General features: G+C 35.4%; 1 protein-coding gene across 4 annotated transcripts in view; it reads left to right on the top strand.

The window, feature by feature from the left end:
* CCSER1 (coiled-coil serine rich protein 1) overlaps nt 1-13,994 on the top strand; it is a 728,492-nt gene that overhangs the window by 293,544 nt on the left and 420,954 nt on the right. For all 4 annotated transcript variants that reach the window (XM_032861661.1, XM_032861652.1, XM_032861643.1 and 1 more), the window contains exon 5: nt 3,125-3,245. In XM_032861661.1, the coding sequence (XP_032717552.1) occupies nt 3,125-3,245 (121 nt within the window). The remainder of the gene's footprint in view (nt 1-3,124; nt 3,246-13,994) is intronic.

Raw genomic sequence — 13,994 nt, 5'->3', positions numbered from 1 at the left:
TCCATTCTGTAATAATTAATGAGACTTATTTTTATTGACTTAGTTATTCATTGTTTTTTTAACTTTAGTATCTTTGAGAGCAGTGCCACTTGTTCCAGCCTCTAGATAATAAAAACTAAATATTGATAGTAATATTACCTTAAGTAAGCAAATGCTTCCTATTTTTGAAAATTGTTCTTGTTCACCTATAGTCTTTTTCCTACATAGTCTCTCTTTTCCTTTTTAAAGATAACTCTATTTTCCCTCATAGAGATCTAGATAAATGCTTTCACTTAATCTAGTAAGAAGCTTAATGTACTAACATATGAGAAATATTTTCTAGAGAAGAAATTGAAACTTTGCTAAAACATGGGAGGAAGAGGCTATTTCTTTCTTGCCCACAGTAGAATATTACCTTTAAACATATTTCTTGGAACATACCAGTTAGTTCACTAAGTATTTGTGGAATATGTGAGTGGTATCCCAGAGGAATGAAACAATAATATTATTCTTAGTCTCTTTCTTCATTAGCAGCATTTAAGGCAACAGTGGAAATTTAAAATGTAATACAGTTTTTTTCTCCCAACTATGATGGAGTTGTTTGATGTGGACTCACAGTTCATTCCAAGAATATGTAGAGAAAACTAAATTTAGAAGAAGAAGAAGGTGGGGCGGAGAGAAGGAAGAGAAAGAGGAAGAGGAAACAATCTATTTGATGGCATTGGAGAGACAAAGAAGAAACTAGCATGTCACCTTTGACACATACTAGACACTAATGTTTGTCTCTTGAGTACCACGTGATTGCTTTAAATTCACCTCTGTTTTTAGTGGTCACCTTTTAGATCTCAGAATCTGAGCAGATTAATAATGCAACAAATATTTTTAGGGGAAAGGTGAAGAACCTTAAGATTTTTTCTTACGCATCTTTCACTTTGAGATCATAGTCCCATACTTCTTGGATGATTTGCATAACCTTAATTGTATTTATGCTTTTCTCTCATTAATGTGGTTACCATCTTTAGTATTTGCCTCTTTCTGTATTGGGGAAGGGGTTAACTTAATGTTCACCTTGTAGTTCTTGAAATGAGTACACAGATGAGCAATTATTGACCTTTAATTTATAATCAATTCATATATACATCACTAGCAGTTTTCATTTCTTCACTACATTTTCATTTCCACTCTCAGATTCCTTCCTTAGAGTGTCTATTTTTGTAAAATGTCACATGAGTTTATCACTGGTAAACAAGGAAGTTACGTGACTACATACTTTGAGTTCTCTTCTTAATCTGAGTAGCAGATGCATGGTGACCAGACACTGATAGACTTTGAAAGAAGCAATGTGTCTGTGTTAGTGATCATGATCCACATTTCTTATTTGTGTAGTGATTTGTGGATTGAAGGGCTACTGGAGAAGTTCATAATTTATATAATTACACATAGTAGATGTACCATGTGAATTGAAATGTGAATCATATTTTTGGGAGTTCCTTGTATTATTGAACTAAACATGTAACTAAAATTTGTGCTTATCAGAATCATGTGAAACAAGAATTTACAGTGACTTTATTAGATACCAGTAAGATAAATATTAAAGCCACGATGTGATACCACTATACACTTACAGGAATAGCTGTGGTAGGCAGAATTCTAAGCTGACACACAAATCTAACCATTGTATAATTTCTTCCCCTGGAAAGATAGGACATCACTACTGTAATTATGTAATGCTCCATGGCAAAAGGGACTCTATGTTAAGATTACTGCTCAGTTGACTTTGAGCCAGTCAAATAGGAGATCATCTGATGGGCCTAACTTCATTGTTGTTAGCAGCAGAATAAATCAGAATATGAAATTTGAACAATGAGAGGGTTTCAGTGTGAAGGATATTCTTCATTGCTGAGATAGGCCATTGACCACTGACTGCTTCGAGTCTCAGAGTGGTCACTGGCCAATAGCTAGTAAGAAAAAAAGAAGACCTGATTCCTACTACTCCAAGAAACTAAATTTTGCTAGCAACCTCAATGAGCTTAAAGTGGATTCTCCCCACCCCCCCGCAAGACTCTAGATAAGAGCATGGCCTGGCTGCGAACCTGATATTGGCCTTGTGGGACCCTAATTAGAGAACTCAACTGAGCTCATTAGACTTCTTACCTATAGAACTATGAGATCACAATTTGGGTGCTGTTAATTTGTCATGCAGTAATAAAAAATTCATATAATATTGAAATTTTAAAAACCGGCCAAACTAAGTGTCTCTACAGACATGGAACAACTAACACTCTTCTTCTGCTTTGGGGAATGCAAATTAATGCAATCAGTTCAGAAACCTGTTTAGCAATATCTACTAAAGCTGAAGGTGAAATATATGGACATAAGAGCAGTTCCTAGATATTTTTTCCATACAAATTTATTTACACACCAAAAGAAAACAAAAGTACAGATGTGTTCATAGACATTTCAAAATAGTCTCAGACCAGCACAGTATAAGTGTCCAGCACCAATAAAATGGACAAGTAAATTGTGGTATATTCATTCAGTGGACTGCTATGCAGCTCTGAGAATGAACAGAGTGCTGCTGCACATGAAGGGGTCTTACGAATGTATACTGAAGTAAGCCACACAGAAAACCGTGCACACACAGGAGAGTTCATTTCCTTCATACAAAGGTCAGAAATAGTCCAACCCAGTCTATGGTTATTTAAGTAATAATAATGGTTAAGTTTGGAGGCTACAAGTGATTGGGAAGGGGTACCACAGGGGAATTTTAGAGTGTTGGTAATGCTTATTGATCATAATGCTAATCAGACAGGTGTGTTCATTTTGCAAAGATTCATTTAATGTATATGATTTATACACTTCTTATCTTCAATGAAAAGCTTTTTTTTTTTTTTTTTAAATGAAGGACTATAAAGTATTGCCAACACCTTTTCCACTGTGTGGCTTAAAAAAAGAAAAATTGCCTAGGGTCATTCAGCTAGCGAGTGGAAAGACAGAGTGGAAACTGATAATTAAGGATAATTTAATGGTAATTAATGTCTTAGCTGAATTATCTCTTTCGTTTGAAAATTTAAAAAAGAGAAAAAGGGAAAGTGAGGCTAATCAATAAATAATTTTGACATTTACAATTTTTTTAATAAAACAGTGTGCCGGGAGGATTCATACCATTCCGTAGTTTCATGTGCTGCTGTGGTTCTCACTCCTATGGAACCAACGATAGAAATGAAGAAAAGAGAAGAACTAAAATTTCCTGAACCTGCCAAACAGTAAGTTATTTGTCTGATTTTTCAGAACTTTGTAAACTAGGTAAATAACTAATCAGAATTAGATAGCTCAGAAATGATGATTTATAATGAATGTATGAATACTAGTGAATACTAGTATATTAAAAGGACAGATAATTTTGTACTATATACCATTCAAGTTTCATTCTGTTACCTTATCTTAGTGACACGAAGCACTTTATTTCTGTAATACTGTGATTGTGGGTGCACTGTTCTTGGATGGCTTATTTTATAGTCATAAGCTTTAATCATCTAAAATATCTGTTTTTAATATAAACTTCTTAGCTTAAAGTTGGCTTGCATTTTACAAGGAATAAAAGTTGTTATTTGTAACTATTTTAAATAAATCACTCTAAATTAGAACTTCACAGTATTTAATGTTTCTGTATTTTTGCTATTTAAACAGATAAAGTTTCACTTAAATTTAGATTTGATCCTATATTGAATAAGTGATAGATTTCTTTCTTACAAAGCAATTCATAGTAACAAATGTAAACTACATGAACCTGAAATATCAAATAATTAGAATATTTCTAGGTATGCATTATATAAAGGCAAAAGGAAACCTTACTGATATTTTCCAGTGAAGCTAGTGCCATTCCCACTTTAAGGTCTCACACTGGAGGCTAAGTGATGTATGGTGTTGCCAATGATTGCTGGCTAACCACCATCTGAGCCATGTGGTAGTTACCTTGAAGCACATACTATTTTTCCCCATTGGTTTACACTGTATCATACTTGTTTGTTTCCGATATATTTTATCAGCTAAGCTCCCGAGGACAGAATTTCCTGGAATATGATAGTGCCTGATACTCTTTGTGAAATCAATTAAAAAATCCCTTATTGTTACATTCAATAATGTTGAATTCAAATGGAGCAATGTATATATTTGATAGCATGAAGATAGTATTAATATTCTCATATAGAGAAAAAAAGTACTAACCAATTCAGAAAGTAATGATTGTAATTCAGTTTTATAACAATTTAAAAGTGAAAACAATTTAGCTGCTCTTAATATAGTCTTAATTTTTAGGTTCCAATTTTTTTGTCTAATAGGAGGAAAATTACATCTCATATATGCCGATTGAATTATATTAGAAAACTCAAATGCATTTTCTTCAGTACGAGTTTACATAAGTTACCTATATATTTATAAATAGGATCTTAAATTATTTTAATTATCTTTTAGTGATTCTGCTTAAAACTGGAAACAGTGTTATTTTCTTGCACAAAATACCTTTTTTCAGTCCTAAGCTACTTCATAAATATTCATTCTTCTTTATTCTGGGATGTATATCAAACCCGACTATTAATGGGCTGTTCTTTTTTTTTTTTTTCTTTCTGTTACCCTACATATACTGTGTTACTCTGTATTCTCTGAATTCTCTGAATCTACTTTCTTACTAAACATTCTGCTTAACAATATCACTCACTCACTCATTCATTCATTCATTCATAGAGGGTTTTTTTTTGGTTTTTTTTTTTTTTTTTGAGTCAGAGAGACCTTGGTTAAAATCCCAATTCTTTTTTTTTTAATGCAATTAATCATTTTTATTTTTTTTTAAATCATTTTTTAAATTTATTTTCAGCATAACAGTATTCATTGTTTTTGTACCACACCCAGTGCTCCATGAAATCTGTGCCCTCTCTAATACCCACCACCTGGTTCCCCCAACCTCCCAAGCCCCCACACCTTACTACACACACACACACACACACACACACACACACACACACGCGGAAATTGGGGACCTTTTACTTAAGCTCTTTGTGCTTTCCTTTCTTCATTTGTTAATTGGGGTGATATCACCATCTTTTACAGTCATTGTATTAAGTGTTATTGGTAAAGGATCTGAAATCTAAGAATCTAGAGAAGTATTAGTTATGTTGTGCCTTCCACAGCTTCAATTATTAATATTACCAATGACTTACAGATATATATTCTTCTCCTGAAGGCTTTTCTGAATGCACGTCTTAATATTTAAAGTTGCTGACCTAACTGGTCTTACTGGATATCCTACCAGAATCTTACACTAGGTTTGCCTAAAACCAAATTAATGACTCCGGTAGCCCCCTTAAACATTGATTGTTTCTGACTTCTATATTCATATAAAGCTACCATTGTTTTTCTTTTCTTAAAATCTCAGTAAATTTTCGCTTTCACATTTCACATTCAGATACTTACTGATTACTTGATTAAGGTCTTTATTATATTCTTACCATTTCAGCCAATCAGGAAGGCAAATACATCTAATATTTTTAAATATTTCCTAACAGTAACTGTGAACTTAATGAAACTGTTCAAATAATGGCCATTATATCGAGTGGAGATTGCATATGCCCTTCATATCTTACACTACTATTCTGAGAATTAATTGATAGATGTGACTATATGGCAAGAATACAGTATAAATGCAGAGGCATAGTGATTAATTCAAAACTTTCATTTGCTAATGAGAGAAGCTGCAGTGTAAATTGGTTTAAAAAAAATCAAGGGTAGCAGTTCTTACTGGTTTATGTAATTACAAAGTATAGAGATAGAAATTTCCTCAAGTATGGTTGGGTCTAATACTCAAATGGTGTCATGTTGGCTCATTCTTTCCATCTGCCTCTCTTTGCTCTCCTTTCCTCTCTGTAGTTTTCATTTTCCAGGAGGAACCTCTAAAGGTGTTGTTACTGCCTTCTATAGCTACTGGTACAGATTTTTACTTTTTCAGTAAATCCAGTGGATTCAATTAAAACAAAACAAAAACCGAGATCTGATTGTCACTGGCTTTGACAAGCTTAGCTTCTTTGACATGACTACGCTGAAGCAATTTCTGTGTGAAAAGGAGTATGTGATGATATGATTGACTAGAACTAGGTTACAGGGCAAACTCTGGAGCAGAGTGTGAAGGTGAGAGGCGAAGGGTGAGTCTATACTAGACATATGGCTGATGTTGATAAAAGGCGGCATGGGTAGATGATAAGAAGTCAAAACAACAGATGACCAAGATAGGCTGTAATATTATCACCATTAGTTTTAAAAGTCAGAATTCTTTATTATATTCACACCATAGACATTAAAGTATAATTATGCATATCTTTATTTCTCATTTCAAATGTTTTTCACTTAATTTTATTTCATATTATCTGATCTAGCTGTGCTATTGGGAAGGAGTATAACTTGGTGGTTAGGAATTCAGGCCTTGGGCAGATTTGTTTTTGAAACTTTCTGACCTTGACCGCACTTTGTTTCTTTTCAATGTGGAAGTTATTTTATCTACTTAGTGTGAAATGCCTGAAATACAATATAAAGGAAATGATATTAAAAAAAAGTTTATACTTTTTAAAAAAGATTTTATTTATTTATTTGACAGAGACAGTGAGAGAGGGAACACAAGCAGGGAGAGTGAGAGAGGGAGAGGCAGGCTTCCCGCTGAGCAGGGGGCCCAAGGCAGGGCTCGATCCCAGGACCCTGTGATCATGACCTGAGCTGAAGGCACATGCTTAACGACTGAGCTACCCAGGTGCCCCCCCCAACCCCCAAATAAAAAAGCTTAAAACAGATATATTTGGGAAATAACTATATCAATTTTTATAAATGAAGGTACCAAAGGTCTGTATGGTAATAGTTTTATGTTTTTGGATTTCCCATTAGGAAATGTAATAATCCACCAGTGTGATACTGAGATATTAGAATGTTATAAATCGAGACATTGTCTTTAGATGTCTAGTATTTTCTTTAAATTCAGGATGGAATTATTTCTTCAAGTAAATTTTCCCCTCTAATTATACAGGCTTCACATGATAAATTCATAAACCATTGCATCTTTGAAACATAGGACTCAGAAGAGGCATGTAATTCAGAAGTCAGCAAATGTCTTGCTAAGAAGAACTTGCTATAATCTTCTCAGTGTATGGGCTTCAAAACACATAAGATTGCACAGGAGACATAAGATATATGGCAGTGTATTTTTGAGGATGTTATAAATCCAGGTGAAGAGGTAAAACATACCTGAAAAGATAAAACTCAGTGTAAAAACAGCAGATGCTCTTTATCAATGGGTAGACATTTTGGTTGGGCATGTGATTGTCAAAAGTTAGGTCAGGCTTATTGATTTATCAGTTTAAACATATAAAAATAAAGCCAAAATATTGGTCATAATTATGCCATTGTATTGATATGTCACTTCAGAATGTAAGAAACATTTTATGACTGAAATATATTAAAAATTATTATGTATTTATCAGTTTTTAGACACATTTAGCAAGGAAAAAATAAGAATTAGGAATTTCTACTAGAGATACAGTATTAATTTGGCAGCAAAGCGAGTGATAGGGAGAAAATATTTAATATTTTAGGAAGAAAACTATATTCTGAGCTCTGTGGTGGGAAAGAATCAGAGCTTTTCTCCTATTGATATATCTAAAATTCATCTTAATTTGGAAAATAAAGGTATGGATTTTGTTTTTTAGTTTAGTCTGATAGGTAACTAAATACCATGGAAAGAATAACTTTGCTAGGAAAACAGAAAAATCTATATGATCCAAAAAGAGTCTATACAATTTTCAAATAATTTGATCATAAATGTAGAGTGTTGAGATTAAAGCTGTGTGAAGCTTTATTAATAAAATGGTAATATTAAAGATAAATCCACATATCTAGCCACTCAGCATGTTACTCAAACCTATATATTTCTCAAATCACAGCTTCGTGAGCTGTATATAAAATTCAGATTCTGAAGAGAATAAAAGAGTACTGCTTCCATGATAGGTTATGCATTTTATTTTGTCCTTGCATTAGAAATGTGTTTGTTGAAATTCATGTACTTTGTACATACTGTGGCTCAGTATCTGAAGTGAAGGGATTTTATGCTCATTGTAAATTTAGAAATAAAGAGAAAAGAAATAAAGGAGGAGAGAAATAAAGAAAGGAGGAGAGAAATAATTTTCTTATTTTTTGTTCATTTTTCTGTTTTTATTTTATTTTATATAGAGAAATCTAAACTTCCTAAGATACTTGATTTATTGTTTCAGTTTGTGAAAATGAAGCATTATGTAAACATGTTGTCATTCACTAAAAATTTTAAGGCCTCCTCGTGATAATGCTTCATGTCGTTGATGTGATGAAGGTTCTTTGAGCTACTTCTGAAAGGGCACGGATGCTATCATTTAGTACGGCATGTCTTATTTTTTAAGAATGGCTAAAGCTAAACTATTTTATTCTCAGAGAGTACTTGACAAATTTAAATTTTACCAGCTCTTTTTTATTTACTTTTATCTGAATGAATAATATATATATGCTAAATTTGGAAAAATTTAAGTAGTCTCTAATGTCCTCTATAAGGTTATTACACAAACTCTGTAGTTGTACTAGAGACAACATCAAAAAATCCGATTTTGGCTACTCCTCAACTTTCTTTTACAAATTTCAGGGGGATAAATTTATTTATGCTTTCAGGTAGAGACATTTGTTCATTAATTTAATGCATCAAAAATAGGTAATTCTTGAATATTTGCTCTGAACTTCACAGTACACTCAGGGCTGGGATTTCTACGTTAAAAAGCAGGTGCTGTCTTTCAAGAAAACTTCGAGTGTAGTCAGGGAGACACACGTTAATTGATTAATTACAACAAGAAATGCAAGACTGTGGGTGTGACAGTGGCTGTGATGTAGAGGTGTATCGTGTAATGAGCTTTAACTTAGCCAAGAAGGTCAGGGAAAACTTCCCAGAGGAGGTGACCCAAGCTATGATCTGAAGGATATTCGTTCCATAAGTGAAAAAGCAAAGAAGGACTTTACCAGCAGAGGGAAAAGCTTGTTCAAACATTCTCTGATGTCTGGGAAGAGGGAAGATTTGAAAGAAGACGGAATAAAAGCAAGCTAAAAACCTGTTTTTGTTTTTGTTTTGTTTTTTTTAAAGCAGAGCCTGTGGGGACAGTGGTGTGATAGAGCTGGCTTGGGAAGCAAGTTTGTTACTCTTTCTTCCCAGCTCCAGACTCAGTGATCTAACATTAGAAAGCTGAAATCAGCTAAAGTAGGTGTGTTTACACCGTAGTAATTGGCAAAGCCTACAAAAAAGGGGCTTTTCCTGTCCCCAGAGAGCTGGTTCACTATTTACTAGCACACCCCTAATCAAGAACAGGTTGAGAGTCTGTTAGGGAGGCTAATAGTGATAGCTGATGGTAGCTTGGACTAGGGTGTTGGCACTGGAATGGTGAAATGTGAAAAGAGAACTGAGCCAATATATAGCCTGGAACCTAGGCAAATTTAATAAAATTACTATTTTTTTTTTTTTTAGGAGTTTTGTCTTTTTTTTTTTTAACTTCTTTTCAGCATAACAGTATTCATTGTTTTTTTGCACCACACCCAGTGCTCCATGCAATACGTGCCCTCCCTAATACCCACCACCTTGTTCCCCCAACCTCCCACCCCCGCCCCTTCAAGACCCTCAGGTTGTTTTTCAGAGTCCATAGTCTCTCATGGTTCACCTCCCCTTCCAATTTCCCTCACCGCCCTTCTCCTCTCCATCTCCCCATGTCCTCTATGTTATTTGTTATGCTCCACAAATAAGTGAAACCATATGATAATTGACTCTCTCTGCTTGACTTATTTCACTCAGCATAATCTCTTCCAGTCCCATCCATGTTGCTACAAAAGTTGGGTGTTCATCCTTTCTGATAGAGGCATAATACTCCATAGTGTATATGAACCACATCTTCCTTATCCATTCGTCCGTTGAAGGGCATCTTGGTTCTTTCCACAGTTTGGCGACCGTGGCCATTGCTGCTATAAACATTGGGGTACAGATGGCCCTTCTTTTCACTACATCTGTATCTTTGGGGTAAATACCCAGTAGTGCAGTTGCAGAGTCATAGTGAAGCTCTATTTTTAATTTCTTAAGGAATCTCCACACTGTTCTCCAAAGTGGCTGCACCAACTTGCATTCCTACCAACAGTGTAAGAGGGTTCCCCTTTCTCCACATCCTCTCCAACACGTGTTGTTTCCTGTCTTGCTAATTTTGGCCATTCTAACTGGTGTAAGGTGGTATCTCAATGTGGTTTTAATTCGAATCTCCCTGATGGCTATAATGATGAACATTTTTTCATGTGTCTGATAGCCATTTGTATGTCTTCATTGGAGAAGTGACTGTTCATATCTTCTGCCCATTTTTTATATGATTATCTGTTTTGTGTGTGTTGAGTTTGAGAAATTCTTTAGATCCTGGATATCAACCTTTTGTCTGTACTGTCATTTGCAAATATCTTCTCCCATTCCGTGGGTTGCCTCTTTGTTTTGTTGACTGTTTCCTTTGCTGAGCAGAAGCTTTTGATCTTGATGAAGTCCCAAAAGTTGATTTTTGCTTTTGTTTCCTTTGCCTTTGGAGTCATATCTTGAAAGAAGTTGCTGTGGCTGATGTCAAAGAGGTTACTGCCTATGTTCTCCTCTAGGATTCTGATGGATTCCTGTCTCACGTTGAGGTTTTTTATCCATTTCGAGTTTATCTTTGTGTACAGTGTAAGAGAATGGTCGAGTTTCATTCTTCTACATATAGCTGTCCAGTTTTCCCACCACCATTTATTGAAGAGACTGTCTTTTTTCCACTGTATATTTTTCCCTGTTTTGTCGAAGACTATTTGACCATAGAGTCGAGGGTCCATATCTGGGCTCTCTACTCTGTTCCACTGGTCTGTGTGTCTGTTTTCATGCCAGTACCATGCTGTCTTGGTCATCACAGCTTTGTAGTAAAGCTTGAAATCAGGTAACGTGATGCCCCCAGTTTTGTTTTTGTTTTTCATCATTTCCTTAGCAATTTGGGGTCTCTTCTGATTCCATACAAATTTTAGGATTATTTGCTCCAGCTCTTTGAAAAATACTGGTGGAATTTTGATCAGAATGGCATTAAAAGTATAGATTGCTCTAGGCAGTATTCCATCTTTTTTGTCTTCTTCAATTTCTTTCATGAGTGTTCTGTAGTTCCTCGAGTACAGATCCTTTACCTCTTTGGTTAGGCTTATTCCCAGGTATCTTACGGTTCTTGGTGCTCTAGTAAATGAAATCGATTCTCTAATTTCCCTTTCTGTATTTTCATTGTTAGTATATAAGAAAGCCACTGATTTCTGTACATTGACTTTGTATCCTGCCAAGTTACTGAATTGCTGTATGAGTTCTAGTAGTTTGGGGGTGGAGTCTTTTGGGTTTCCCATATAAAGAATCCTGTCATCTGCGAAGAGAGAGAGTTTGACTTCTTCATTGCCAATTTGGATACCTTTTATTTCTCTTTGTTGTCTGATTGCTGTTGCTAGGACTTCAAATACTATGTTGAACAAGAGTGGTGAGAGTGGGCATCCTTGTCGTGTTCCTGATATCAGCGGGAAGGCCGCAAGCTTTTTCCATTGAGTATGATATTTGCTGTGGGTCTTTCATAGATAGATTTTATAAAGTTCAGGAATGTTCCCTCTATCCCTATACTTTGAAGCATTTTAATCAGGAATGGATGCTGGATTTTGTCAAATGCTTTTTCTGCATCAATTGAGAGGACCATGTGGTTATTCTCTCTTCTCTTATTGATTCGTTGTATCACATTGATTGATTTGCGAATGTTGAACCATCCTTGTAACCCCGGGATGAATCCCACCCGGTCATGGTGGATAATCTTTTTAATGTACTGTTGGATCCTGTTTGCTAGGATCTTGTTGAGAATCTTAGCATCCATATTCATCAGTGATATTTGTCTGAAATTCTCCTTTTTGGTAGGGTCTTTGCCTGGTTTGGGGATCAGGGTAATGCTGGCTTCATAGAAAGAGTCTGGAAGTTTTCCTTCTGCTTCAATTTTTTGAAACAGCTTCAGGAGAATAGGCGTTATTTCTTCTTTGAAAGTTTGGCAGAATTCCCCAGGGAATCCGTCAGGTCCTGCGCTCTTGCTTTTTGGGAGGTTTTTGATCACTGCTTCAATCTCATTACTACATATCAGTCTATTCAGGTTGTCAATTTCTTCCTGGTTCAATTTTGGGAGTTTATAGTTTTGTAGGAATGCATCCATTTCATCTAGGTTGCTTAGCTTATTGGCTATAACTGTTGATAATAACTTCTGATGATTGTTTCTACTTCCTTGGTGTTAGTTGTGATCTCTCCCTTTTCATTCATAATTTTATTAATTTGGGCTTTCTCTTTATCTTTTGGATTAGTGTGGCCAATGGTTTATCGATCTTACTGATTCTTTCAAAAAGCCAGCTTCTAGTTTCATTGATACATTCTACTATATCTCTGGTTTCTACCTCATTGATCTCTGCTCTAATCTTGATTATTTCCCTTCTTATGTGTGGAGTTGGTTTGATTTGTTGTTGGTTCTCCAGCTCTTTAAGGTATAGAAATAGCTGGTGTATTCTGGATTTTTCAATTTTTTTGAGGGAGGCTTGGATGGCTATGTATTTCCCCCTTAGGATTGCCTTTGCTGTATCCCATAGGTTTTGGACCGAAGTGTCTTCATTCTTGTTGGTTTCCATGAATTGTTTAAGTTCTTCTTTGATCTCCTGGTTGATCCAAGCATTCTAAAGCAAGGTGGTCTTTAGCTTCCAGGTGTTTGAGTTCCTTCTGAACTTTTCCTTGTGATTGAGCTCCAGTTTCAAAGCATTGTGATCTGAGAATATGCAGGGAATAATCTCAGTCTTTTGGTATCAGTTGAGTCCTGATTTGTGACCCAGTATGTGGGCTATTCTGGAGAAGGTTCCATGTACACTTGAGAAGAATGAGTATTCTGTTGTTTTAGGGTGGAATGTTCTGTATATATCTATGAGGTCCATCTGGTCCAATGTGTCATTCAATGGTCTTGTTTCTTTATTGATTTTCTGCTTGGATGATCTGTCTGTTAATGAGAGAGGCTTGTTAAGATCTCCTACTGTTAATGTATTCATATCAATATGACTCTTTATCTTGATTAATAGTTTTCTTATGTAATTGGGTGCTCCCATATTGGGGGCGTAGATATTTACAATTGTTAGATCATGTTGGTGGATAGTCCCTTTAAGAATTATGTAGTGTCCTTCTGTATCTCTGACTACAGTCTTTAGTTTAAAACCTAATTTATCTGATATGAAAATTGCTACCACGACCTTCTTTTGAGGCCCATTGGCATGAAAGATGCTTCTCCATCCCTTCACTTTGAGTCTGGGTGTATCTTTAGGTTCAAAATGGGTCTCTTGTAGACAACATATGGATGGGTCCTGTCGTTTTATCCAATCTGCCACCCTGTGTCATTTTATGGGCTCATTTAGGCCATTCACATTGAGAGTGATTATTGATAGATACGTTTTTATTGACATTGTGTTACCTTTGAAGTCTTTCTTTCTGTAGATTGTCTCTATATTTCTTTTCAATGATATTTTTAGGATTTTTTTTCTCTTTTATAGAACCCCCCTTAATATTTTCTGCAGTGTCGGCTTGGTGGTTGAATAGTCTTTCAAGCCTTGCCGGTCTTAGACTAAAACTCTTTATCTCTCCATCCATTTTGAATGTCAGTCTTGCTGGATAAAGTATTCTTGGCTGCATGTTCTTCTCATTTAGTGTCCTGAATACATCTTGCTAGCCCTTCTGGCTTGCCAGCTCTCTGTGGACAGGTCTGACGTTATTCTGATGGGCTTTCCTCTGTACGTAAGGAGCTTCTTTGTCTTGGCTGCTTTCAAGAGGGTCTGCCTACAATTACAATTCTTCATTCTTAATATTAGGTGTCTCGAGGACTTTTGAGAAT

This window comes from Lontra canadensis, unplaced genomic scaffold (assembly GCF_010015895.1).
Source record: "Lontra canadensis isolate GAN:19392208 unplaced genomic scaffold, GSC_riverotter_1.0 scaffold1, whole genome shotgun sequence".
Lineage (NCBI taxonomy): Eukaryota > Metazoa > Chordata > Mammalia > Carnivora > Mustelidae > Lontra > Lontra canadensis.
The sequence above is the reverse complement of the archived record's forward strand: the minus strand, read 5'-3'. Positions and strand labels throughout refer to the sequence as shown.